Source organism: Buteo buteo, chromosome 1 (genome assembly GCF_964188355.1).
Source record: "Buteo buteo chromosome 1, bButBut1.hap1.1, whole genome shotgun sequence".
Classification (NCBI taxonomy): Eukaryota; Metazoa; Chordata; class Aves; order Accipitriformes; family Accipitridae; genus Buteo; species Buteo buteo.
Genome location: NC_134171.1, coordinates 46909865 through 46937851, shown reverse-complemented (window position 1 = coordinate 46937851; position 27987 = coordinate 46909865). Strand labels below are relative to the sequence as shown.

The 27987-nt window shown below is 36.6% G+C and overlaps 1 protein-coding gene across 2 annotated transcripts; it reads left to right on the top strand.

Moving 5' to 3' along the window:
• RXFP1 (relaxin family peptide receptor 1) lies at positions 1 to 27971 on the top strand. Of its 2 annotated transcripts, XM_075029303.1 has the most exons (17): positions 1 to 38; positions 8502 to 8606; positions 9449 to 9554; positions 10835 to 10906; positions 12496 to 12567; positions 13632 to 13703; positions 14534 to 14605; positions 15393 to 15467; positions 15750 to 15821; positions 16763 to 16834; positions 17603 to 17674; positions 19498 to 19569; positions 21951 to 22022; positions 22261 to 22490; positions 23743 to 24153; positions 24671 to 24889; positions 26173 to 27971. In XM_075029303.1, the coding sequence occupies exons 3-17, from the start codon at positions 9514 to 9516 to the stop codon at positions 26472 to 26474; spliced, it is 1926 nt and encodes a 641-aa protein (XP_074885404.1). In that variant the 5' UTR covers positions 1 to 38; positions 8502 to 8606; positions 9449 to 9513; the 3' UTR covers positions 26475 to 27971. The 2 variants fall into 2 exon arrangements, with proteins under 2 accessions (XP_074885404.1, XP_074885411.1); XM_075029310.1 differs by lacking the exons at positions 1 to 38; positions 8502 to 8606; positions 9449 to 9554; ... (2 more) ...; positions 13632 to 13703; positions 14534 to 14605 and adding an exon at positions 15132 to 15319.
• Positions 27972 to 27987: the final 16 nt, after the last annotated feature.

The following is a 27987-nucleotide window of genomic DNA, read 5'->3' as shown; positions in this document are numbered from 1 at the left end:
CGCCACTCGGGGACTGGCTGGGTGTCGGTCGGCGAGTGGTGAGCAATTGCCCTGCGCATCATTTGTACATTCCAATCCTTTTATTACTACTGTTGTCATTTTATTCGTGTTATCATTATCATTATTAGTTTCTTCTTTTCTGTTCTATTAAACCGTTCTTATCTCAACCCACGAGTTTTACTTCTTTTTCCCGATTTTCTCCTCCATCCCACTGGATGGGGGGGGAGGGAGTGAGCGGCTGCATGGTGCTTAGTTGCTGGCTGGGGTTAAACCACAACACTGATGTTTACAGATGGGAGGTTAGAACATTTGTTTACTTCATTGCTTTTTTTAAACGTGAGCAGGAAGGATAAATACTAGGCATAATCACAAACTCTGCTCACCTAATGCTATGGCAGTGTTGACATGGGAATTGTTCCTAAAACAAGTAAAGAGTATTTCTCACATCAAAGACATTACTGCTGCAACGTTACTGTTAATGTATTCTAAACAATCTCTAGGCAAAGCCCTTTGAAGCCCAATGGCACAGTAAAAGTGCCAAGTACATATTCCCAAGTACATATTCAGGGAAAGAAGCCTTCTAGAATCTCTGCTTTGACAGTGATGCTTAATGATAAACAAAACAAAATTAAAACTACCAACAGTAGGTAAACCCAATAGTTGATTAATGCAAAACAAAAATAACAGAACAATATTTTGAATGTAGATTCACACTGAGTCCACATGCGTTTTATTGTCTTAACATGCATGTTTGTTCAGATGAACAAATTTTTTTCAAAATACCAACTCTGAGTAGCTTTAGAGGAAAAAAAAATCCTTAATCTGTTCCCTGATTAAGTATTTAAATTTTAAAACTTACACATAAGCACTTTATCTTTTCTTTCTTAAAGCTCTCTGATATGCCATCTACTTAGAGGGCTGAATGAGCAAACTTTTGTCCTAGATAAGGGTCAGCTTTCTCTGAATAAAATTTTCCTACTATTACACGCAGTGATAAAAGTGTAATGTTATTAGTCTAACAACTTTTGTGTAATTATCTCTTCTAGATACATCACTGGGTCAGTTATAATTTTGTAGCCATTTCATGCTAATTACAAAGTGCTGCAAAAATGGTCAATACAGTTAAATTTTAAATCACTGAAAGACTGAATACTTGCTTTTCCTGTGTGATCTTCTAAGATCTTTGTTGCAATTGACCCTAATATTCCAGCCATTCTGCTGGATAGTCAGCATGATTTGTTCATCATAACTGTAAATTAGCTGTGATGCTAATATGATGCCAGTTCTTGGGGAGAAGCCTCCTAGTAAATTGCAGTGTAACTTACCTCAAGTTTCTTGTTCCAAAACCACCCATCAGCTCTTGAAATTAGTTTGGTACAAAGTCGTAAATGGAGAAATACAGAAACATAAACAGTCTTAAAAGGTACTGAGCTTTTCTCCTTTCAGGGGAAACTCTGGACATCCTACCTGGCCAATTGAAAGCATACTTTATGATATGTCTTGAAGTCTAAGATTAAAGCCTGCTGCTTTGTCTCCAATATATTTAGCACTATGTGTCAGCATCCTGTAGTTACAGGTTCTGAAAATCCCTTAGATGTAAAATATAGGTGCACTCATTTCTTTATAAATAGTTCTGCTTTCACATTTAAAAGTTTTTCCTAATTTCCGCTAGGGTTTGATAGTACCCAAACATGCAACCAAAATCTATGTAGTTATTGGATTTATGATGTTCTGGTCTAATTTAAAATGCAAACAATAAGACTGATGTACCATCTTCAGTCACAGCACCTGGGCTTTTGACCACAACAGGTCTTATGAAGCAAAGCTGACCCTGGTGAGAACTGACCTGGACTGACTCCACTAAAATCAATGGAAAGGCTCCCACTGTCTTCAGTGAGCAAAGAGTCATAACTTACCTAAATTAGGAAACTAATGAAAAGCTCAGATATTTCAAAAAAACAGTGTTTGTGACTCATGTGATAGCCTTCCTAAATAGTACTGGATAAGACTGTTTGGAATCACTGTGCTAGCAGTGATTTTTTAATTCTTTTTTTCTCTAGGTGAGATGAAGAAATCTAGGTTGTGATCTCCTGCAAATTGTCACAGAAACAGGAGATATAAAATACAGTATCTTCCCATGCAGTCTGTGATACTTAACTCTCATAAATACATGCCTTAATTCTTCTTTTCTTAAACTTAATTGGCAATTGAGTAGATATGGTTTATGTTTTGTTTAAAATTAGGGTTTCTGTCGTTTCACACTACTGAATAGCTCTTATGCTCCATCTCAGAACTGGATGTTGGTATAGGTTCTTCATTTATTACTAGTAAATCTCTAGAGGAAATGATTATGTGCAAATAACACAGGCATAAGTCATATTTAGAATAAAAAGTATTTTATCATAAGAATTCTTAAAAATGCAATCACCAGAATCCTTATTAATTTCAAAATGAAAATCGCATGCATTGGGGCTAATCCCTTGCACCTCTGTAGACCAGATTGTTTCACCATGAATGGGGCATTAAAAAACCAGCAACTACTGTTACATATTTGACTACTGCTCTACTTACTAGCAATAATAAAAGGGGAATGGAAGGAACACCATGCTAGGGTGTTTAATTTTATCTTTTTTCACAAGCAGGGTCCTTAATTATGTAGAGTAGTTAATGGAACAAAGTAGCCCGAGCTATTTTGAGAGCACAAGTTTCCTCACTGTTTAGAAATTTGGCTTCTGGACAACTTTGCTGATAGTTCTGCAAAACTGATTTTTTGGCAGTTCAGCAATGGTTGTAGTGTGTCTGCATTTGTTTTTTAATCACAGTGTCATAGCCACATTTTTCCAGTCCAGTGAAGCAAGAACAGGCGTGCAGATTTAATTTAAGATGTTTCTGACTCTCTGGAGGAGTTCTTCATTGGCTAAATGTACTTACCATTGTGTTGCTCCCAGGCCTAAGAGATCTCCAAACAAAAGGCAGCATTCAGCTCCCCAGTTGTGAAGTTCGCTTATAGATGTTCGTTAAGCTCTAGCTCATAGGCTGGAAATCACAGACAAAGGTTTCCAAAAGAACTGGAGCAGGGAGGGGCTGTTTGAAGTCTTGTACCTATTTACCTCTAAAAGCACAGGCTTCATCTGTTACTGTGTGCCATGCAGTCACCGGGTGACTCTCTTGCCTTATTTAATAAGTTATAGCATACTACCTCTTTTTTAAAAGAGCCTATAAAATTCAACAGGATGAAGGTAAAAACAATCTATATAGATGTCATGCTGTTTTCATATGTGTTTCTCTGAAGGTCTATAAACTTACAGAGAATTATTACAGTTCTGTAGATTCATTAAATCATATTCTAGATTTCCATAGCAGAAATCTAAATTTCTATGGGAGATTTCAAAACATCTATACAAAAGATGTATGTTTTAATATTACAGGATTGCTTATAAGAGGTGAGAAATTTCAGGGGGTCTGAGTTTCCCATTTTTGCCTCAGCACATTGCAGGAGAGCTTGATGACTTTATATTTCAAATTAATACTAATAATGAATAATGTTATAGTCAGTCTCATCTTTTCCTGGCATGGCATTTTTTTCCATCATACTTAAAATGGAAGATTTAAATGTATGAGACACCATTCAGTTTTGAGCCCTAGCTAGTAAATTCTGTTTATGAAGCAAAAAGAAAACACTTGGAAGTCAGCAGCATGCTTAAAATGTAGCAAATACTTGGCGAAATATCAGATTTTCAAGCTTCACATGGAAGTTTTTCGTATATGGCCAAATTTTATTCTCACTGTCATTGCCATTCATCCACAGTATATGGCAGTGAAATAATCAGGTTTACACTGATATGCAAATATCAGCAAATGGAATAGCTTTGCTGAAGTGCTAGAGGCTTTTAATCAATTTTGGTTTTGAGATCTTTAAATATTGTTGATAACTAAGAGTAACTTTTACATTTCAGTAGACTTATGTCTCTTTTGGTCTCCACTGTAGTGGTTTACTGCTAAGGGAACTTTCAAGCACCACAAAGTTTTATAGATTTATTCATTCTATTAGCTTATTTTAATTTATTCTGTCACATTTATTAAAAAATTGTAAATATTTTGAGCAAAACAGAATAGGAATTCGGATTAATCTATATAGATTAAAAGTATTGTTATCTAAACTAGAAAACTCCCCTATGCAAGTGTTTCACAGGAATAAATATTGAGAAGATATTTATCTTTTGGAAATTTGAGCCTGCCTATTTTCTTAAAAGTTGCACTGGATTAATTAAGTTGTTTTAAAATCAAGAATAAACTTGTGTAAGCATGTAATCTAGCTCGTCCAGAGAAGTATAAACCTTATTTGAATTGATTTAATTCCTGTCTGGTTTTCTGTGATTGTATTGTCACATATAATAGGCAAGCTACCTTTCAGTTAACCAGCAGGTAGAGGACACAGTCAATGTGCAGTGACACACAGTTGGGTGTGGGGTAGATTGCCTTTGCCTTGACTGGTAGATGTCCAGTTTTAGTTTCTTCGTTTTTTTCCACTTGTGTATCTTAACTGGGGCTGTGAAATTCACTCCCAGAGTTGAATGCTGCAGGCACTGCAACACTGTTTTGTAAATTCTCAGTGTGGTTTTGGTCTTACTGTAAGTCTAATGACTATATCAGTATGCCCCAACACTGTGGAAAAGGACAATTATATTCCTTCATCTGTAAACATTTTAAAAGGAATTGCTTCTTGTCTGGAGGACTCAGGTTTTCCTCGTTGTACTGAAAGATATTTTTGTGAAAAGCCTGAAATAATTTCTTACAGCAAGAGAAAGTATATTTGAACAACTGGCAGAAAGAAATATGTCCACGGGTTATGCTCACCAACAGCAAAGGCAAAATGAAAGGGTGACACAGTGTCTCTTTAGAGTGCTTATGCATTTAACTGATAGCATTTCTCTGCATAATAACCCATGAAGACATGGCTGAGAGAAGGGGAAAGTCGTATAGATAACATCCTGTTCATAAGCTTCATACTAAATAAGACATGTGTCTTTAATTGAGCAAAGCTGATATTTTCTTGGATCTGTCACTGAAAGGATTATTCAAATCTGTAGTTTGTCAGGATTAACATACTCTTTCTCATTCCTTTCCCATCAGAAATGGTAATTGACAACTTTTAGCAAGGAACAGTGTATTAATCTGCAGTCAGATAAGTCCAGTTTACAATTACTTATTTCATTTATCCCATGTAGGAAAAGATTTGCTGATGCCTTGTTTTCTCAGATCTCGTTTTTTACAGAAGTGCAGCCAACATAATCTGTTTTAGAACTGGCTCAGGAAAAAGCAATTTCTCATCTGAGCTGTGCTCCCCCAAATGATAGATTTGGGATTTCAAGACCAGTACTATTACCAGTCATTTCTTAAAGTGTTTGGAGAACCTCGTCTCGACAGAAGTAAACAGGTCACAAACCTACCATATAAACTCTAAACGATCACAAAGTGATTTACAGTTCTGGCATTGAGTGCTTCACCGAACGCCTGTACTAAATATAGTTATTTGCACAATACATTCTTCCGGGATTTGGCAAAACAGTTTGAATAAAATAAAGACTGTCCCAGGCTTGGGCACAAAGCTTGGCCCAAAGCAAACATTTTTGAAGGTCAGAAAACTTTGAATAAGTTGTTTTGTTATATTCAGATATGTCCCTGTGTTTCTAGTAGAAGGCAGGAAAATCAATGCCATGAGAAAAGCATTTCATTTCCAGACAACTGGAATGCTTTCAGTAGAAAATAATCCATCTTCTCTCATCTCTGTGGTTTTTTTCCCCCTTCTCTTTTATGGCCACCCAAAAATACACAGCTGCCTCTCAACTTCCTTGAAAATGCTGGTGAACTTCCCCTTTGTAGTGAACTGCTCCCTCGTTCCCATTAGTGTAGGAGGCACTGCTCATCCTTTTTTTCTGCAGATGTGAATTGCAGTAATGGTCACCTCTTGTACATGCTTTGTTACATTGCAAAGCATTCTAAAAATACTAAAAGGCAGAATAAAATCTCGTCTATCCACTCTTCAGTGTCAGAAGCAGGGAAGTGCAGAAAAATTTTACTTTATATGTTCATTGGCTTACAGGAGGATTAGAATTTATGGCTGTTAAGTATATATTCAGAATCTGCAGATAAGTGGTTAGTTGTCCAAAGCTTTCTATGAATACAATTATGAATTAGAAAGCCCCAAAATATTTTGAGACTTCATTCCTGACTGCAAAATATTTATTTGGTATGATTATACTCCAAGAATAATCTATTTTTTAATACATCTTTACAAATTTCTGTTTAGAAATCCTCAATGAAAGATTCCTTTAGTCTTAAAGCTCACCTCCTCTGTGTATACTGTATTCCCACTAGTTTATTCAGGTCCCAATTGCTGGGTCATCTTGCAAATGAAAGTCAATGGATGTGCTCCAGTTAGAATATTCTGAAATAGTGATAGGGAAACCTCATTACAGTCCTAACTACAGGGCAGTAGGTTTATAAGGCACTCACCACTTGGCAAAAGATCTGTTCGCATCGCTTCATCAATAACAGATTCCATGTTGCAGCTAGTCCTAAAACTGAACTTCTGCTGAGTATTTAAAACAGGCAGGAGCAGTATTTCTGCAGGTTTGCCAACACCTTTCATTTGTTCAAAATGCATTAGGCTGCTTCTGAATATCAGCTTAATGATCTAAACTGGCAAACTGCTAATGGATCAGAGCATACCAGGTGCTCTTGAGGAATTTAATAAAATGTGCTCAAATGCCTTCTCTGGGTGGGAAGCTGGCATTCTTGCAGGGCATAAATTAATTCGCATTAATTTTTGACTGAAGAAGGTGCTTTTCAAGTCTGTTTTTTCTCTTAATGGAGCAATTCCTGAAGACAGAGTTTATGGGTTGCTTTGAATCTTTTAGGTTTCCAATTTATGCATAACAAACAACAACTAGATAAAAGATAGTTTGCGTGAAGTTACTTAATCTTTCATAATATCTATTAATCAGCATGTATATATCTTTTCAGTTTAGGCAGTGAAGAGGCAGGCATCCCTCAGAACAGCTCCATGTGCTGACACTCTGTAGGCAGGCTTCAGGAGATGCTTTCAAGGTAGTTTCCCTACCTAGCTGAGAAAACAACTGAATTCTATGTAATGTGACATGAAAAATGAGACACCATTTCAGAATGGGAGAAGTTGCAAAGACGTGAATATATTTTATTTCTCCCTGCCTATTTTGAAGCCAACAGATATAGTAGTAATGCTTACTTGTACATAAAGATTTATAGAGAAATGTCCTTGAGGAAATGTATTTATAACTAAGTAATTACCATATGAAATTGCAGGGAAAAAACTGTTGCTAGCATATCATAAAAGTGAAACTAAGACTGTAATGACTAGGAAAGCAGAGCCGTGCTGAGTGTTCTCTTATAAATGTTGTTTGAAAGTAAGTAACCTTACAAAGTGATGCTTTCAATTATCACTGATGCTTTGACTCACCAGCTAGCAAGTGCCATCTTAAGAAGCATTTCTGCTACTGGTGCATATTTGTTAATTGAGATGCTTTAAACTACAAGGGTGTGGGTATTGTCAAAGCTAAAGAGAGGTCAGGCTCAAATTAATAAAACTAAAATTGGATCACAGCTTTTAAAGGCAAGTTTTTTTGTTTGGGGTTTTTTCTTTTTTTTTTTTTTTGGTGGTGTGTATTGCTGCCCTGTTTTGGAAGCAGTTACCTGATCAGTTAATTTACAGCTGTCAGATATATGACAGATATGTTCCAAGAAACAGGTCTGTAGTTATTTTCAGCACCACTGTATCTGGATAAAAACATTTGTGGGAATGAACTTAAAGGTGCTCTTCATTTTTCACCTTTATGGCCATAAACCACTCTGTTCCAGTACATCTATGCACAGTGACCAAACTCATAATAAGGAATATTGCTTTGTTGAAGAAGGTGCACGTTAAGCTTAACTTCAACTTACTGACTTAATTATGTTACACCATCTCACCCATTCTCTTGAAAAGCAGTGTTCATTTGGCCTTCATCTAGATTTTCAGGAAAGAAATTATAGGCTGCAATAGTGTGAGACAGCCCTCTGAAAGAAGTAGGCGGAGTAGTAGTAATCATTTGAGCTTTCCTGGGTAAAGTGACAAACCCGCACATTTAAGGAGGTGGAAAAATATGGTTGTCTCTTGTTTTTAGACTCCTATGCAAACAAAAAATTCTGAAGTGAAAGATTATACTTTCTCAGTGCAACTGTCACAAGAAATGTTGTTGTTGAAGGTATAAAAAGCTATTCTTACTGTGCCGCTCATAATCTCCGTACATGCATGTGATTAGGCAGCTGTATAAAGATAAGGTCATCTAATGGTCTATGAAATGTTCTGGAAAAAATATGTTATTTAGATAAATCTTGATGCAACTAAATTTAGTGAAAGCATTTCTACCTTCAACTTCTGTCTAATGTGTCTTCTATTTGTGGTGGTGGTTTTTTTTTATTAGAAGACAACAATGGATGGTCTCTGCAATTTGATAAACATTATACAAAGGACAAATACAATAAACTGAAATCTCTGTATGCATTTCAGACAAAGACACCTGAGTGCTGTAAGTAATTACAGATATTATTTGTGTGATTATTACTGACGATTCCTAGAAAGAAATACAGAGCAATTATGCTTATCTGAAAGAGAAATATAGTGCAGTTTCATTTATAGTAAAACAGAATTAATGTTGCAGACAACATATGCATTGACGCTAATTTCAGTTCCATTAGGAATGATTCATTTTCTATAAAAGGAGTGTGAAACATATGCCAATTAGGAGGGCAATATTAATGTTTATCTGAATATATTAATACTGCTGGAAAGACAATGAAACACACATCTTTCAGAGTGAAATGAAGGCAACATTCCTCCAAATTCACTTCTTCGTTCATCAAATGATTCTTGCAAAACCCCTCCACTTCTGTGGGCATTTGTCCCTTTGTACAGATTTTCTGACTCTACTGTCTACTATGAGCATTAACTTAAAGCACAGAGATGAGGTGAAAGGAAGCAAAGACTTTCTGACCCATTTTCATCCCATTTTCACCTGGACAGAATTGTGCTCATTCTAGTAAATATAAGAGGACTGAATAATCTAAAAAAGAGCCACAAAAAACCCATGCCAGATTCCTGTATATCAAGCCTAAAACTCAAGAGCTTTTACAAGCTCTTTCACAGAGGTCAGGAGGTAACATAATTGTTTGTGTCCCTTTATATTTATTGTTAGGTTCTTCCCATGTCTAAATCAATTGTGTAAAAACATGTGCCTTAATTTCTGTTTAACACAGCCTGGTATGTTTGTCTTTGTGCTCACTGTTCTTTTACACCATTTTTCTTTTCTCCACATCCCATCACACCACCCATCCCACCTTTTGCCACAACCATGTTCTTGTTCTCACGCAGTGGCTGGTGCTGTGCCAGGAGAGTGTACCTGCCAAGGGCTGGAGATCTTCTGCGATGCTGCCAAAATGCATGCTGTCCCATCAGTCTCTTCAAACATAACCATAATGTAAGTAGAGCAGAAAAGTGGTCTCTTGCTCTGTTCAGGTTTGACTATCAATCCTGCAACCTTTTCACAACTACAGCCTTATAATTATGACCAGTTGGCTCAGCTGATGCTTGTGAAAGCATAGTGTCTCTCTGTTATCTAGTCCTTTAATGTTTCAAGTACAGATTTTCCCTGCATAAAATGAGAGAAAAGGAACTAGAAAACTCTGTGTGAAGTGATCCTTTCATTTTTGTAACAGTGACTTGAGCTAGCAACTGTTTCAGGAAATCTAAAGAAATGTTCAAAAGAAGTGTTTCCTTTTAAGAAAAAAATGCTTAGGACTTTTTATTATTCTATGATCCTGCCAATATTACTAGTCTGTATTCCTGCCAACAGAGTCAATAGCCTTGAACTCAGTGGAACTACCTGCTTGAACAAATCTTTTTAGTTCTCATTTGATGTCTCTGAATGTGCCGTTATTTAAAAGGATTTAGTCTGGGCTGGGTCATCATACAGATATGTATGTGTAAACCAAACTTTTGGAAGAGATCAGGGAATGGTTAATATTGCTCTTAGTTTGTGCATCACTGTTTGAGAGGCCATTTTCTGTGTGGTGAGCAGAGGGCAGTATTACGTGTCCTTGCCTGAGGAACTTCCCTGTAGAGCCGGGGTACAGATCTTTCTGTTCAGTACCAGTTTGTGCTTAAGTGTGGCAGAGGTTCTCCTTGTTGGGTCTGTGTTCAAGTACTGCAATACTTCTTAACAAAGTTTGATGTGGAATGTCAAATATATTTTTAAACTGGCTGTTGGCTCAGGGTCAACAAAGACTTCAAAAATAAAGGCCCAGTTCTAGCTTTAGAAAAAGCAGTGAGTCAGTTCAGCTGGCTTTCGGGCTACAGTCACTTCTAATCCAACCATGCCCTGAATGGTTTTTGTTCTTGACAGGACACTTGAGTCAGTGCCCAGTGGAGATGGGGACATAGGGGGAAATGGGTTCTATATGCATTTGAGGTTTGAAATAAATCTGTGGTTTAGTTTATACTCAAATCTTTTTAACTCTTAGATTTAACTATTTTGTCAGTTGCTCTGGGGACATGGAAGAATATTTTTTGATGATAAAGTATTTAGCTTACTGCTTAAATAGATATGAATATTCAGACAAACAGTGGAGGCATATTCAGGTGGTTTCATGTTGCTTTTATTATTTAGCAGTGTGAAAGCTGCTCTTATTGAATAACAAAAAGTGGCAGCACTGTAGGAAGCTGGGAGAGTACTTTTACTCTGTGCATTCATTCCTACAGGTCTCTTCAGAGGAATCTGCTAAGGAAACTTTCTGCTGACATTTTCAAGAAATACCAAGACCTTAAAAATCTGTAAGGCAGTGCTTCAACTTAAAATACCTATTTAGTGCCTTAAATATTCATCCTCTCCCTCTCACATACACACACACAGAGCTTAACATCTGAGTGACAACCCTCAGTTTATACTCAAAATTCTGTTTTGTCTTACCCTTCAGTACCTCATCTAATTGTGTAACCTGTTTGGCTCAAATAGCTTGATTTGACATCTCTCTTTTTGCAAAACTGTAATTTCTGCATATTTAATTTTTTATTTTATACAAGAAATATGCTAAACTTTCATCATGTCCAAAGGAAGTTACATTTATAATGAAGAATAATATGCCAAAAGAAATTGAAGGAACTTAATCCATTTATTCTACAAAACAAAAGTTTGGAAACTTAAACTTCCCTTTGCCGTGGGAAGCTTACTCACATGGCACTTGGTTTTACTCAATTATTTCTGGTACCAATTTGATAATGCCCCAACTAGTCAAATTGTTATGGCAACACAATACTGCATTATGTTTTATGATGTGTAATATACATGTTGTTCAAAAATCATAGTCTTTAACAAGTTTGCTTTAATAGAATTAGTGAAATTAAGAATTAAATGCAAAAGTCTAGAGCAGGGTTCCTATGTCACCTAGAAAACTTACTGGAGTGTAACTTTTATGGAAACTGTGCTGTACTGCAGCACCATCTTGTGTTCACAAAGTTAAGTACCATTATGACCTTAAAGTCTGAAAAGATAAACTTTTCATTAAAAGAAATAAGTCCATATCTATCTGTACAAAACATTTGTTTCTAATATTAATTTCACACCTTTCTGATCGAAAGGTACATTTTCAGAAAGCTCCTAAGCAGTGTTTGACACAAACCCGTTTTGTAAAAGCCAATGTCAGATTTCTTATTGCTTTTTAACAGAAATACATCTGGATGTTTTATTAACTGTAATTTAATTAAAAGGATTTATATTTAAATATTACTCAGACAATAACACTATAATGTTTTAAAAATATTTGGAAAGGATTTAATATTTGCCGTTGATAATATTTTTTAACTCATTATTTCATCAAAGTAGATAAAGAGGAGGAAAAAACTAGTATTCTTTAGTTTGTAGAAGATTAGTAAGATTCGTTTTATGTTTTTATTATATTATCTTAAAAATGCAGCATTTTGAAAATTCTCTGACACTATAAACAGAAAATTGAAAACCACATTTTAAGTTTACATTTGCCATGCAAAATTTTGCTTGTAGCGGGGTTCTGGCTAAACATAAAGATCAGGTCACACAGGTGAGAACTCTAAAGTTACGACCTAAAACAGGAGGTTGCAAAAAACCACTTCATTGTTCATCTCAGGCAAACCAAGCATCCCTTTGAAGGAATTTTGTAATTCTTGGGGGGGGGGGGGGGGGGGGGTGTCTTTTAAAACACCTTTAAAGTCTTTGCAGCTATAGCTGTGAAATGGTTATCATCAAATTTAAGGTGTAACGAGTAGGATAGCTTCTTTTCAAGTATCACACATGCATTCAGTTTAGTTGATAAATTTTAATTGGTTATTTATGTTTGCTTTGACTTTGGGTGCTTAGAGAATGAATTGTTGCTTTTTTATCTTCTTAGGTATCTTCAGAATAATAAAATCAGATCTGTATCTGAACGTGCTTTCAAAGGTTTATACAACTTGACAAAACTGTAAGTATTGCTTTTTGAATATTGAAGTAAAAAGCAGTGGGAAGAGCTCTGAGAGTTGCTATGGATGTTTCTCCCTTATTTGATTCAGTGTTAGCAAGTTGCAGAATGGTCCAAAACTTTAATTCAATGATTGGATTGAGAAAGCAAAGATAGATTAAGAGCTATCTGTGCAGGTTTATCGCACAGGACGATGCTTTGAAAATACAAGTGGGCTCCATACTTCACTCCTATTCCTCAGAACCTCAGAATGGAAGGAGGAGACAGTATGGTAGTTACCCTGCAGAAAGTCAGAGAGAATGAAAAATGAGTAAACCAAAAGCGAGACCTTGTGATGGAAGAAAACTTTAATGTTGTATTTTGGTTTACAGAAGCAAAACCAAAGTAACCAGTATCAGGTAATGAAAAGAACACTTCTCTCTTTATTTTGCAGCAGCTTTTTGAAAGGCGCTTCTAACTTTTAAGGGAAGTGCTCAGTGAGAGACATCACATAAATTGCATTTTTCAGTTCAGTTTTTTGTTTCTGCAGTGTTTTTAAAAGGAAAAATTTAAAATGTTGTACCTCCTATTTTTCCGTCCCATGAGTGTGGTTGATTATCTGTTATTACAGCTGCTGTTATTACCTTCCCAGACCATTTATAGTACCCCTTCCCCTTCATTTCTCAGCCTTTCTTTTTCCATGATTCTAGTATCTACATTTATGACTAACATCCTTAGCAAAGATTGAACAGGATCCTGGGAACATTCATGGAACAAATCACTCCACAGAAGGAAACTGGGAAGGGCCCAAAATATGACACAGTGAAAATATTTATTTTGCTGTGGTTTTTTATAGATAAGACAAAATGTTCTACATAATTCCTCTGAAAGTCCTCTTTAGAGGGAGTCCTGCCTTGGTCTCAAAGAAGGGCATGACAATTACCATAATCAAAAATGGTAATTATGAAAAATCTTAGCAGTATTCTGATAAATTGTTAAGGGAAAAAAAAAAATCTTAAAACTCATTTTCATGCATCTGATGCTAATTCATCATTCCATTCATTTATCTTTGGTTGGTCTTGGTTTAGATACCTGAGTAACAACAAGATAACCAGTTTGAAGCCTGGTGTCTTTGAAGATCTCCACAGACTTGAATGGCTGTATGTTGTTTTCTTATTTGTATGTTCATCTTCTCAAGGAATAATTAAAGCAAGACAAAGAAATATTTGGATTGCTTTCATTTTTGTGCATAGCAGTACTTTATACTAGATAACTAAGGAACTCCTGTTACACTGTGCAAGGTAAAAATCCAATTGACTTTGGTGAGAGCAGAAATTAGTTCTTGGGCCTAAATGGCTCCAGTGACTGATGACTTTTACAATACTAAATAATATTTATTGGTAATTGCTTGTTACAAATTATTACATGAAATAACTCGGATACAGTAGAAAGATAATCTGGGGGGCAAGTCTTTCCCTGTAAACAGTGCTTGAAATGTCCCAGACAAAATGACTGTCAATCTGACATATTGGTTTATTACTGCTTTTCAGACAGATGAAAATGAAATACTATTTTGACTCAGTAAATTTATTAAAAATAAGCAAATAATAACATGCCTAACATTTTTCTGTGTGTTCAGAACTGTTGGATCACCATGGAACACTGTAACGTAGTGCTGCTCTGTTTTCACAGAGAATCCATTCAAAGTGTCTTGATCAAAGAATTTTAAAAACTCACAGGAAAACACTTTTTTCTAAGTTGAAAGTAATTACTCTCTCTAAGATTTTTTTTGTTTTTAAATTAAATACTTCTTAAAGGAAATTAATTCGGTGAATACCCTGACCTGCTAAGGAGTAGTATGTTATTTTTTTAAGTAGTTTGAATGTACATTTGGAGCTATCCACTTAGAAGTCTGTTACTTTTTATCATCTGTTCAATTTAAGACTGCAGTCAATTATCAATCTGATACATGCTTTGCTGTAATTTATAGGATAATTGAAAATAATAGGATAAATCGGATCTCCCCATTAACATTTTACGGACTCAAATCACTTATTCTCCTGTAAGTATGGAATAAGAACCAAAAGTGTTATTTAAAAGAACAGAACAGAAAGGGCAGATATATATAAAAACCTTTTTATAAAGAGTGTGCTTGCTCACCACAGAGTGCTGGCAGTACACCTGTAGCTTTTTCTTACCCCCAGGCAAAATGTGCTGGAGTAGGAGGATTTTCACAGCAGCAGACATGCAGTATCTGGAAAAGTGTAGGGAGATGGGTGAAAAAAACGGTAAAAAGACAACGTCACTGAGAGGGCAAGGATGTGGCAGCTGCAGCAATGGATTCCAGTTGCTCTCCAGAGCTGCAGTGCAGGAGGCAGGGGTCCCATAGCTCCTGCTCCCTGGCAGCAGCCCTGCCTCCCGCCCTGAGACCCTGTCCGTAAACTGCCGCTGCTCTCTCCAGCCCCAAAGATGATGGACCCTCTTCCCCTGCATCCTGAAGGGAAACCTCCCTTCATATCCCCCTTCCTCCATCACCCATAGAAGTTACGTGTTATGACTGAATAGTCAACATATTTGTATTGACTTGCTATGTTTTATTTAAATAGCAGTGAAGTGAACATCTTTCCTTTACCTGGTAATTAACAAGTTAAAGATTAAAATACTGCTCCACAGAATGCCGCAGGGAAAATATGCAGAAGTTTAAGAAAATAATACTACCTTCAAGACTATGAGAAATGAATCAAGCTTTGACTGCCTTTTTTTCAAAAGTACAAAAGTAAGAGACATGATTTTTCTCTATAATGTATTTTTTTGCAAATATAGCCAGCTATACTATTTCTTTTTTTCAGAGAGATGATGAATAATTCTCTTGCTCATTTGCCTGATAAACCTCTGTGCCAATATATGCCAAGACTAAACTGGCTGTAAGTCTACCTTATTTCACTAGAAAAATATTATTTGGTTGTCTTTGTGTGGCACTTCCACGCCACATTTTCTAATGGGGTGCTGGATCTTACAGAGTGCCTGCTGGGTCACTGCAGGGTTGATGACCTGAAGTCATCAATTAAGAGTGCAGAAATATTACATGTCTGGTTCCAACTCTCTTCTGTGCAGTCATGAAGTTCTGGTAGTATTTTTCTTTAATTACCTTAGAACAACTGCCTGAATTTATTTTCAGTGATTGATGTTTTGTTTTTATATCCCAGAGACCTTGAAGGCAACCATATCCATCATGTAAGAAATGTCACTTTCATCTCCTGCAACACTCTAACTGTACTGTAAGTAATAGGTTATGCTAGCTAGTCCAAGTGAGACATACTTGTGCTGAGCAGTCAAGTGATTCATTACAGCTAATATAAAAGTTTCCTGAGTATCATGGTTATTTAGATCTCAAGGAGATTAAATTAAAATGCTTGGTTTTAAATGAGCACTATACAAAATAACCATTGTTTACATTTATAGCAAAGTTCAGCATTGATATATGCAACTAAACTTCACTGAAGCGATTTTGACTGATATTAAGATTTAAAAATTTTCATTCTAACTTTTTTCTTGGAAAAGGAGGCAAAAACTCATAATGGGAAGTAGCAAACACACAAAATATATAGCTTCTTTCTTCATTTTAAAGAGTTTGGCTGATGGGTTGGCTGGCTTACTAATTTTAGAATTTTCCCTCAGTTTCTTCAGTCATGATGTAATCATCTTCAGAAAATCCCTTCCACTTTTTGATAGATTAGTAGGATCCACGGTAGCTGTCACTTTCAATTTTTAACACTTGTGCAGTACCCACATTCTTGGCTCTCTCTTTGCTTTTAAAATCCAGGTTGTTCATTTAAGGAGCAAGCTCAGTGGCAGATGAAATATGGGTGAAGGAAAAGTTGCACCGCCATGTGCCTGTGTCTGAGATACTGTTAGGTCACAAGCCTTCTAGCCCACTTAATCTTCCTCCTGTCCTCAGTCACTTTATACTAGCCTCCGATGGGGGGTGAGTGGGGGGCTGTGTGTATATATGTATGCACAAATACATGTATGTATAGGCAACAAAAGTTATTTATCAAATGGTAAAATGGTAAGCTTCTAGATCCGATTAGAGTGTTAACTGAATTGGGCAAATATTTGAAGATGCAGAGAAGAGAAAATTTTTAAAGTTTATAAAAACTTTTGTGCAAACCCAAATAGGTGTCAAGAAGCAGCAATATAAGTTTGTTTATTTTTTCAGGGTGATGAGACGAAATAAAATCAGCTCTTTAAATGAAAACAGCTTTTCTTCTCTCCAGATGTTAGATGAATTGTGAGTAGATTTCTTCTCTTACTTGTACAAGTCGTCACAAAGTTTTATAGTTTATATTGCAAATGTCATTTATCATAAACTCTATTTCATATAACATGCTCTGGAGATAGCACCCATCTTCAGGTTTTTTTCTATATATTTAACAGGGAAGAAATAGTCAATAAAATACATACTCTGTATCAATAATATCATGGTTTTTGCTCACAAGGTCGTTATGTTCCCTGAACAGAATAATATTATTTAATCTTAAATCACTACAGCCTAGGTGTGTGTGTGCCTTCATTGTTTTTTAGACCAGTTTGCCAGTTTCAGTCAGACTGAGATCTTTACCCCTCTGTCTAGTTATTGAGATTTATGTTTAGTGAAAATAAGGAGCAAGGCAGAGAGAAGAACAAAAGGAAAGATGTGCTGGTTAGCCTATGTGAAAGAATTCCCATCACAAAACAATGTGTTTAATTTATGTCCAAGCTCCTACAACCAAAGTTAAGGGTATTTTACTTTCTTTTTGATGTCAATAAAACAATAACAAATTATGTATCTAATGGCATATCTGAACTAACTAGGCAAAGAGAGATATGATGGATCTAGCTTCCCACTTTGTTTTAACAGCATTCTTTTATACTCCAAGCTTCTGATAACCTATAGAATAAATAATATCCTATTTGGCAAACAGAATAAAACTGCGTGTCTTGAAATTGCAAAACTGTTTGGTAAAATTACTGAGCCTTGTAAGAATTTACTGTATCCTACCTGTGGCTGTTTCTGCAGAGATTTGGCTAGCAACAAGATTGAAACACTTCCTCCATACATATTTAAGGATCTAAAGGAGCTTTCACAACTGTAAGGATTCTTGATTATTATATATAACTGTATATTACTCATTTGATATGATGCTTTCAGCCATGAATACTGGGAAAGAAAAGAGCACCTTTGTTTGTATGTGTCATTTAAGCTCTGCCTAAATGTCGTGGTTTAACCCCAGCCAGCAACTAAGTCCCACGCAGCTGCTAACTCACCTCCCTCACAGTGGGATGGGGGAGAGAATCAGAAAAGTAAAAGTGAGAAAACTCCTGGGCCGAGATAAAGACAGTTTAATAGGCAAAGCAAAAGCCACACACACAAGCAAAGCAAAACAAGGAATTCATTCACCACTTCCCATGGGCAGGCAGGTGTTCAGCCATCTCCAGGAAAGCAGGGCTCTATCACACATAACCCTTACTTGGGAAGACAAACGCCATCACTCCAAATGTCCCCCCCTTCCTCCTTCTTCCCCCAGTTTTATCTGCTGAGCATGACGTCATATGGTCTGGAATGTCCCTGTGGTCAGTTGGGGTCAGCTGTCCCAGCTGTGTCCCCTCCCAACTTCTTGTGCCCCCCCAGCCTCCTCGCTGGTGGGGTGGGGGGAGAAGCAGAAAAGGCCTCGGCTCTGTGTAAGCACTGCTCAGCAGTAACGAAAACATCCCTGTATTACCAGCACTGTTTTCAGCACAAATCCAAAACACAGCCCCATACCAGCTACTGTGAAGAAAATTAACTCTATCCCAGCCAAACCCAGCACACTAAAAAATACTTATCCCCAAAATAATTCTATGTAACATTTTGCCCAAAAGAGTTTTATAAAATATGTGTATTTTTGTGTCCCAAAAGAGAGCAAGTTCAAATTCTACCTTTTTCTAGATCTTGTTAGTATATACAAAATGAACTATGCTAGCTATAATATTATATATATAATAATTTGATGGGAATGTTTAATGTGATATCAGGATTTGGCTCTAAAACTAGATCATAAACATGTAAGAGCATCATACAGATGTCTTGTTTGCAACTGCTTTTTTCCTGTGAAAGAGTTCCACAAAACCATAAGGTATTATAAAACCAGACAGTCTGTCTTTTTCCCATGATGTGTATATAGGCAAATTCTCAAATGCTGCTGCTGGAAAGTCCCAATCTTTGTCGCATAATCTGAAAGAGGCACTAGTCACAAAACTGAAGACCTTTCTGGAGGAGAGGAGGTAGTATGTGGAATAACTTATTTTTGTGCTTTTCCAGCATCCTTGGGATCCATTACAATACACTGGGGCAACCCAGTGTGTACAGCTGCATTTATTCAGTTTGCACATTCTAGTTACAATATAAAAAAGAAAACATAAGGAAAAGTTATAGGGAGAAGAAAAAGGGGATGTACCTAGAAACACTCTTGCACAGAGCGATAGCATCTAATGCCTGTTTCTACATTCCACTGCCTCTGTCTCTTGAACTCACACAAATGATTACGAAAAAATAGATTTTAGCAACTAGCAAAATCGATTGCAATTTATTTGTAAATGCATGCAGTTCAGCTAGGTTCTTTTACTGGAAAGACAAGTCTGAAAAGTTTAATAACTAAATATTTCTACAGTCAAAAACTTTAAGCATCAGGTTGGGGGAGGAAGTTGTGTACGTGTACGTGGCAATAGCATGCCTGTGAAGCATCTGCTCTTTCTGCTGGCTTAGCAAGCTGAATAACACTAAATGAATGTTACTACCTGCAGTTGGAACTGCCACTTGTACAAGTCCTTCCTAAAGGACTGGAAAAGCAAATGGGTTATGTAGTTTGACTTTATTTTTAGAACAAGCTGTAAAGAAGATGTACAGAGTTACTTATGTCTATGTTGTATTTACAGGAACCTTTCTTACAACCCCATCAAGAAAATACAAATAGACCAGTTTGATTTTCTAATTAAACTCAAATCCCTGTAAGTATCAAGTTTTATATTTTAGTTATATTTTATTTGTGATTATGCATGTCTCCTTCAGAAGGACATGATCCAGAATACGTTTTGTAAGAAATTGCCCTTGAAATAGTTCATAGTTATGCTGATGATCCTCAACAATCTGAGCCTGGAAAATAATTACTAGCAATACCCAAATTTTCCTTCCTGAAAATACCAGTTTCATAATGGAAATTTTTCCAGCAAAAATAGACCAAAAATTCAGCTTAGAGAAGGACATTGTCTTTTCTGCTATTACAGAACAAGATTAATGCAACCCTCATTTCACTTTGCACAATTTGTTCACATGGCTTAAGGGTCATGCAAGGTCCAGTTGGGGCTCTTAGCACCATGGGCAGGTACCATTATGTAAAGACAGGACTTATAAATGAATTTGGTATAAGTTTGGGTACATATTTCCATTCTTATAGAATCTATTGCTAACAACATGAAAAGAACAATATAAACCAAGTACAATTCAGCTGCCATGTCAGAGGTGGGACTTTTGCAAATTTTTTTAAGAATTTAGGGGGGAATCTTTGTGGGTGCACTAACACAGCAGCTCTAACTTGAATTCTGCCAGTAGATCTCTTTCTAAAAGTGTGCGATAGTACAGTGACAATCTTGCAAATTTGAAATTATCCTGCAGTAGATTTAAGCACATCTTCACAGGCCACTGCACGTCTGCAATAACAGCATGTCTGTAATAGCATTGGTTCTTGTCAGTCACCATTTCAAAATCATAGAATCATAGAATAATTTAGGTTGGAAGGGACCTTTAAAGGTCATTTAGTCCACCCCCCTGCAATGAGCAGGGACATCTTCAACTAGATCAGGTTGTTCAGAGCCCCATCCAGCCTGACCCGGAATGTTTCCGGGGTGAGGCATCTACCACCTCTCTGGGCAACCTGTTCCAGTGTTTCACCACCCTCATCGTAAAAAATTTCTTCCTTCTATCTAGTCTAAATCTACCCTCTTTTAGTTTAAAACCATTACCTCTTGTCCTGTCACAACAGGTTGTGGAGATCCAAAAAGAGATGTCTCCTTGGATGGGAGCATAATAGGAGTTTATGATTTGACCCCTGAGCTATAGCCAGCAGTGCACATGCCTTTGTTGATCAGTCCAGGTTCCTCGCAGTGATTTGGAATCCAGTGGCCAAATGAAACTAAATTTGGTAAATGGCTAACAACCTGAAAGTACTAAATCTGTACAATTTTCATGAAAAAAAGCTGCTGAGCACAGAAAAGAATAATTAATTACCTCCCTAAAAGTCAGGCTACAGCATGTACTTTATCCATTATTTAACACCAAAGAACTCATGCAATTCAGTGACCATGACCTTCCATGTTTTTAAGTAAGTTGTTAAATCTTGAGATAGATTTACTGGTAACTGTATATCTCAGCAGTTTGTACAACACCAGTTGCCTCTTTGCTAGTTTGAATTAGTAAGAATAGCTGGGGAAACCACACCCTAAGATTCATTGCAGTGCTTAAACAAAACTAACACACTTCTATATTGGGGGCTTTTTTCTTGTCTCCTAGCAAAACTGCCCACCAGCCCACAGCAACTAACCAGTAAGACTGGTACTTTTCTCCACTTTTGCCTAAATGTGTTCAGAACTCACATGAGTATTGCATTCAAAGCATTGAACTGTAAATTCAAATAAGGCTCCCCACAAAGAGAACTAAAGACCTCTGACCGGTTCCACATCTAACCAGTGGATGGCATGGACTAGAATACAGAAACTGAAGTTCTAAAAGAACAACTTACACAGTTACACTTTACTGATCTAGCACTGCATGGAAATATTAATGCCATTTTCAATATATTAAAAAAAAAATTAAAGTAAGAAATCCCATCTATGTCTTACAAGAACGCCAGCATTTTTCCTTACATGGTCTGTGTCCCAGCTTCTGCTGCTCTTGACACAATGAAGACTGAATTCCTGCAGTGGTTTGTTTGTCTACTAAAGCACTCCCTGGGATAAAAGACAGAAGAGACATGTAAAATACTACTATTGGAACAAGTTGTTATTTTACCAGAGATGATGAAAGAACATCAGTAGAACAATACTTTGGAAGGGCAACATAATAATTGGAGATTGCACTGCTGAGAGCACTATAAGAGCCTTCTTCATGATTTTGGAAGAACAGCAAGTTTATTAGAATTAACTGCAATTTATTTTATTCCACTTTAGCTTTTACGCAGACTTTCTGTTGAAGTTTCAAAGGGATGACAGATTAGATGCAATTAAAGTTCATCTCTAGTTTCCTATAATCATAGAAGCACAAGTAAATGCTCATAAAGTTTGTTCTTTTACTACTGAGTTTCTATGGCCTTTTACTGAGAGTATATTTTTTACAGCAGCTTGGAGGGCATTGAAATTGCAAACATCCAGAGAAGAATGTTCAGACCCTTGAGAAACCTTTCCCACATGTAAGTAGATCATTCCAGTTTGCTTTCTTTGGTCTGAATTTTACAATTTACAGAATAACTGGATAACTGAAAGTGAAAGTGTATGAAAAGCAGCATGTGAGCAGTTGTCAAATTTTGACAGTTTTTAATTAACTTTTCTTCTTTCAGAATATGTTTTCTTAGTGGTTACTAGAGAGTTTTGATATTCTGGTAACCAAACTAGAACCATCTCTCATCTGTTTTTCTTTCTTACAACCAGATATTTTAAGAAATTCCAGTACTGTGGATATGCCCCTCATGTGCGCAGCTGTAAGCCCAATACTGATGGGATTTCATCCCTTGAGAATCTTTTGGCTAGCATAATACAGAGAGTGTTTGTCTGGGTTGTATCTGCCATCACCTGCTTTGGAAATATTTTTGTTATCTGCATGAGGCCTTACATCAGATCGGAGAATAAGCTCCACGCCATCTCAATAATGTCTCTCTGCTGTGAGTACTCCATGTGTAAAAGTAAAAGAATATTGGGTTTGTCTGCTCATAGCATGTATGATATTTGTTATTAGTGACAATATAGTCCCATATTTCCAGCACTGGATTAACTGAACTTTCATGCTGCTGTGAATGACAATACAAAATGCTGTATCTTATGCACCACGAGGTCTCATTAAACGCTGCCTTCGGCAGCTGAGGAATTCCAAAGGTATCGTGTTTGATTTTAATGTTGCGGGTACTGTGTTAAATTCTCACTTTCTTCAGCAAGAAGAAATAAAATTCCAAAATTTTCAAAGGACCATAAGCCTAGATTTTACTATGCATTTTTGAGTAAACAGCAACTTGCATGTGTAAATGTTATGTTCAAGATAGTTATTATTTTTTTGCACAAGCAAAAAGTTACTTATGCAAATACAGAAAATCAATCCCTCCTAGCTCCCCAATATTAAGAATTAGGGGTTTTTATTTTAGTCCTAAGACCAAGACAAGTTTATGGATGAACTATTTGGCAGTACAGTCACTACAATCACGAGTACCTTGTCTCAATACAGGAGAGTCTATTTCACAAATTCAATTAGTTCCATTTTGAAAGATAATTGTCAGCAGTGTATAATATGATTGCAACATTTCTAAATACAGAATGTCAGTGATTTTGAAACTTTGTTGTTTCTATGGGAACGATCTGAATACTATGCAAAACTTCTAGCCAAAATACCCGAGAAGCCTTCAGCTCTCTGTTGACAGCTTCTCTTCCCTTACTAGTCTTAGAAGACTAAGCACATCAGTTTTGAACTAGCATAAGGTGGACAAACCAAAACTAAACTTTGAATCCAGCAGAGATGCTCTACTGAAAGCAAATTATCTTAAGCCAAATGTCAATAACAAAAGGAATAAGACCTAATGAAAAAAGGATTGCAAGAATATTTCTGTAAATGAAGCCATATCTTTTTCTACATGCAAACCAATTTTATCTGAACTTCAAAAAATCAGGTTGGAAACAAGTATGAAACATAGACTGTTGGTCCAAATGAAAATAAAAAAAAAAAAAAAAAGGAGGAATAGAACTGAATTATACCACCTTAATTGTAAGTCACAATAGCATTCCAACTATAATATTGATTTTATATCTATATATTAGCTGACTTATGTACTCATATATATGCGTGTATGTCTATTTTCCAATAGACATACACAGAGAGAATGGGAAATTCAGATGTGTAAATAATGATGTTAAGCGCTGTGCCCACAGGTGCTGACTGTCTGATGGGAATATATTTATTTGTGATTGGAGCGTTCGATCTTAAATATCGCGGAGAATACAACAAGCACGCTCAGTTGTGGATGGACAGTATTCATTGTCAATTGGTGGGATCGCTGGCTATTCTGTCTACAGAGGTGTCAGTCTTACTGTTGACTTACCTGACTTTGGAAAAATACATCTGCATAGTTTATCCTTTTAGGTGTTTGAAGCCCAGAAAATGCAGGACAATTTCCATTTTGGTTCTTATCTGGATAATTGGGTTTGCTGTTGCTTTTATCCCACTGAGCAATAAGGAATTTTTCAGGAACTACTATGGCACCAACGGCGTCTGTTTTCCTCTTCACTCAGAACAATCAGAAAGTTCGGGAAGTCAGATCTATTCTGTTGTCATTTTTTTAGGTAAGTTGCATTTCTTCTTTATATATGATTAGAGCTGCAAATGAACTTAATTTTCAAACAAATAAGATAGCTTTGCTATGATGTTCACACCTTGTATTTAGATGCTCCAGTAAGCACTTAAAGACTTTTTCCAGCCTGACTATTTTACTGTATTAGATAGATACTTACACAGCTTAAAATGCAGGAAGGGCTGAAAAAGCAGAAAGAACCTAATGACCAATAAGTTCCTGAGTGAACAGACTTTGTAAGAAAGTAGAGCAATGGTAAGACCAGAGGAGAACTACATAGTTTGGATCAGAAAGCAGCCATTTGTCAGGTGTCAACGAATGAAATAATACCTGAGCAGAGGCCAAAATTCAGTGTTCAGGTGAAGACAGACTCAGATTTTCTGGCCACTTAATTCTATGGGACCAGCAGTTTAGATGAAACACTTTTCTTTACTACCCAGCCTGCAAGTAGGTCATGTGGAATTACCATTATGCTGTTAAATTATAACTCATTTTAACTTCCTAAACAGGTGTAAACTTGGCAGCTTTTATCATCATTGTGTTTTCCTACGGGAGTATGTTCTACAGTGTTCACCAAACAGCTATTATGGCTACTGAAATCCGGAATCATATTAAAAAAGAGATGATCCTTGCTAAACGTTTTTTCTTCATTGTATTTACTGATGCACTATGTTGGATACCCATTTTTATTTTGAAACTCCTTTCTTTACTTCAAGTAGAAATACCAGGTATGTCCTTTCTTTTGTGAGGCTGTTTCAACTGTGTCTGTATAAACAGCGTTGTTTCTACTTCAGAAGAGGAATTTAATATATTGAACTATATTACTATAATGAACCCTATGTTATATATCTCTATATATGTACACACACTATAATGAAGTATGTAGTTTTACTACTGAATTGAACGATACTACTATAATCATCAAAGATTAGTCACCTTTGAGTCAGCCAAAAAAAGCCCAAAATTCAAATCGTTCAAGTCTGTCTCCATAGAATATCTATAAAACATACAAAATGTATTTGAAAACCAAGGCTGAATTGCATTGGCTTTTCTCATCTTATGGCTTTTGCTGGTTCTGTTGCCTAAATGTGGCTCAGGACAATACAGTGTTTCCTATCTTGATTTAACAATATAATTGTTATCCTGAAATAACTTTCTTTTACGAACTGGTACTTGTAGTTCAAAACATTAAGTTATATAAAGCTCTGCTTATCTTCTTTATGCTATGAATATATTCCCATGTAAAAATAGCGTAACCTAAAAGATTAAAAATTGCACCTTATTTTTTTCCTTCTTTTTGCAATACCAGTAAATGCCTGAAAAATAGCCTCTTTATGTAGGGCTTGTAAACCTTGTTAGAAAGAACATGTGAACATGAACAGTACCGTCAGCAGTAACGGGTTCAGACTCAACATACAGATACGTATCACAATACTACCTTGGTAAGAAAACATTTTAGCTCAGAGGATTTTATCTTATGTGCTGACCAGGAGTGTTGGGAGTCCTGGTGGAGAGGAGAAAACCAGCCTCTGAGGGGAGGATATTGCTTTGTGGGAGGACAGGACATCAGGGACATCATTAGGATTGGATGTCACTAGTCATGGGAAGAGGATGGGCAACAGAGATCACAGGAAGAGATAGGGAGCAAAGCAGAGACAAAAAGTTTTGGGGCAAGAAAATGGGGCTCAGCCAGAACAAGAAGCGTGCCAGGGCAAATAGGGAGTTACAGTACCAAAAAGTTAAAAAGAGGGATAAATGGAACTACTGGGAAAGTAAAAAATGTCAGGTTTTGCAGGCAGTCCTGGAAACTGAGGGAGGCAAGAGGGCCATGCAAATATAACAGTGAAAAGAAAAAGTAAAGTACCTGTTGTGACATGAACTCAGCCTAGGAGCACATGACTACCCCTCTCACCAGGAAGCTGTGCTGCATAGGCATTGAGCGCTTGCATTAATTAACGGGTACAAACACTGGAATGCATGTTACAGCTTCCTTTCTTTTTCCCTCCCTAAGGTACCATAACTTCTTGGGTGGTGATTTTTATACTGCCAATAAATAGTGCTTTGAATCCTCTTCTCTACACTTTGACTACACGACCTTTCAAAGAAATGATTCATCAGGTTTGGTATAATTACAGACAAAGAAGATCCAAAAGAGGTAAAGGCAGTCAGAAAACATATGGTCCATCATTCATCTGGGTAGAGATGTGGCCCATGCATGAAATCATGCCAAAGGCAACGAAGCCTGTACTTTGTACAGACTCCTCTGATGCTTCGGTGACTACACAGTCAACAAGACTAAATTCATACATGTAAATACATTTTGAATCTTCACAGTGACATCTGCACTGTTAGCTTCACATCTGTGGGCTTACTGCTTTACAGCAATGAGGTAAAATGAGGGAGGTGTGACACCTGGGCTCACGCGAACAAAAGCAGGAAGAAGAGGGAGCAGTGTGTCTGTTTGCAGGCAGAACTGACACAACAATAATTTCACCATCTCACAATGGTACCTGACATTCTGACAACTCATCCTAGATCAGAATGAGAAGTCAGTTGTTTGGTTTTTTCTCCCGGAAGCCAGGAGTGTGAAAAAGGAATTAATTGTAATTTCAAACATCTCACCCTAAAAGCAGAATGTTTCAAAATAATCTGTCTTTGGGGGGGGAGGCTGGTGTTTGGTTTTTTTTAAATTCCCTATTTCAGTAGCTGATTTTTTGTTGAGCGTTGATTGGTTTCCTCATTAAGAATTTTTTTTTTCTCCTTAGAATTTCTGATTGTCTCTGTTTAGGCAGCAGCAGCTCTTAAAAGCTTTAGGGAGCAATAGCCCTAAGAAAAATATTTAAATTTCATAATTAGACCAGTTTATTATATTTGCCAAAGCCAAGCAAGTGAAAATGTTGTTTCTTTTAAAAATTTACCAACTATTTCACTCGTGTAAAGACAATCCTGAAATTGTAGTGATCGTTCTAGTTCAGGCAGAACCAGAACTGTGGGGAAGAAAAAAAAGAAAGTTTTTCTTCAACTGAGTGTCCCCCAGCCACAGCTGATGAAAGTTCCCCCCTTCAGAAGAGCATCCTTCCCCAGAAAGACTGGACTGAGTACCCCGACATCTTGATGCTGCTTTTTTCCTCACTGTTTGTTAACAGGCTACCATAAGTAGCTCTCCACAGCTTGCAGACTTCAGCAAATTTCAGTCTTGAGATGTCTATCTCTGTACACAGAATAATGGGAGACGGCCAAATAGAAGACTTAGTAGGTGTCATGACATCTACATTCCAATCACCTTGTGCATTTGACTGGATGCATTACGATTAAAATAATTTAAGGAGCACAGCCATTCAGCACTTTGGGGGGCATTATTTTACTTCCCAGTGTTACAAGGATAAAAAAAAAAAATCCTCTCTGAAACAATCCTCTAGAGGCAGTTCCTTTGCATATACTTACTGAAGAGAATCTTCTCTGTTATTAATTACTACAACTTCCCTAGTTCTTTCAGTACCATACTCACAGTCTGATGGCCTAGAAGCCCACAAACGTAGAAGAAATACTTCTTTTGCATTGGTGATTTGAAGCTTTTTAAAATGAAATTAAAAGATAATTCCAATGTTTGCACTTAACTTCTTAACAGCATAAGAAGGAGAATTTAAAAAAGTGTAACTCACACTTCAACTGTTTACAGAACTTTGGATTATCTTGAAATTGAAGATTGTTAAACATCTTGTTTCCACTACTGTATGTTTTATGGAAATAAAAGATTATCTGCTGAACAAAATGACTTCTTTTCCAAGTTGCTTAGCTATATTTTGGGTTGTGGGGTTAAAAACAT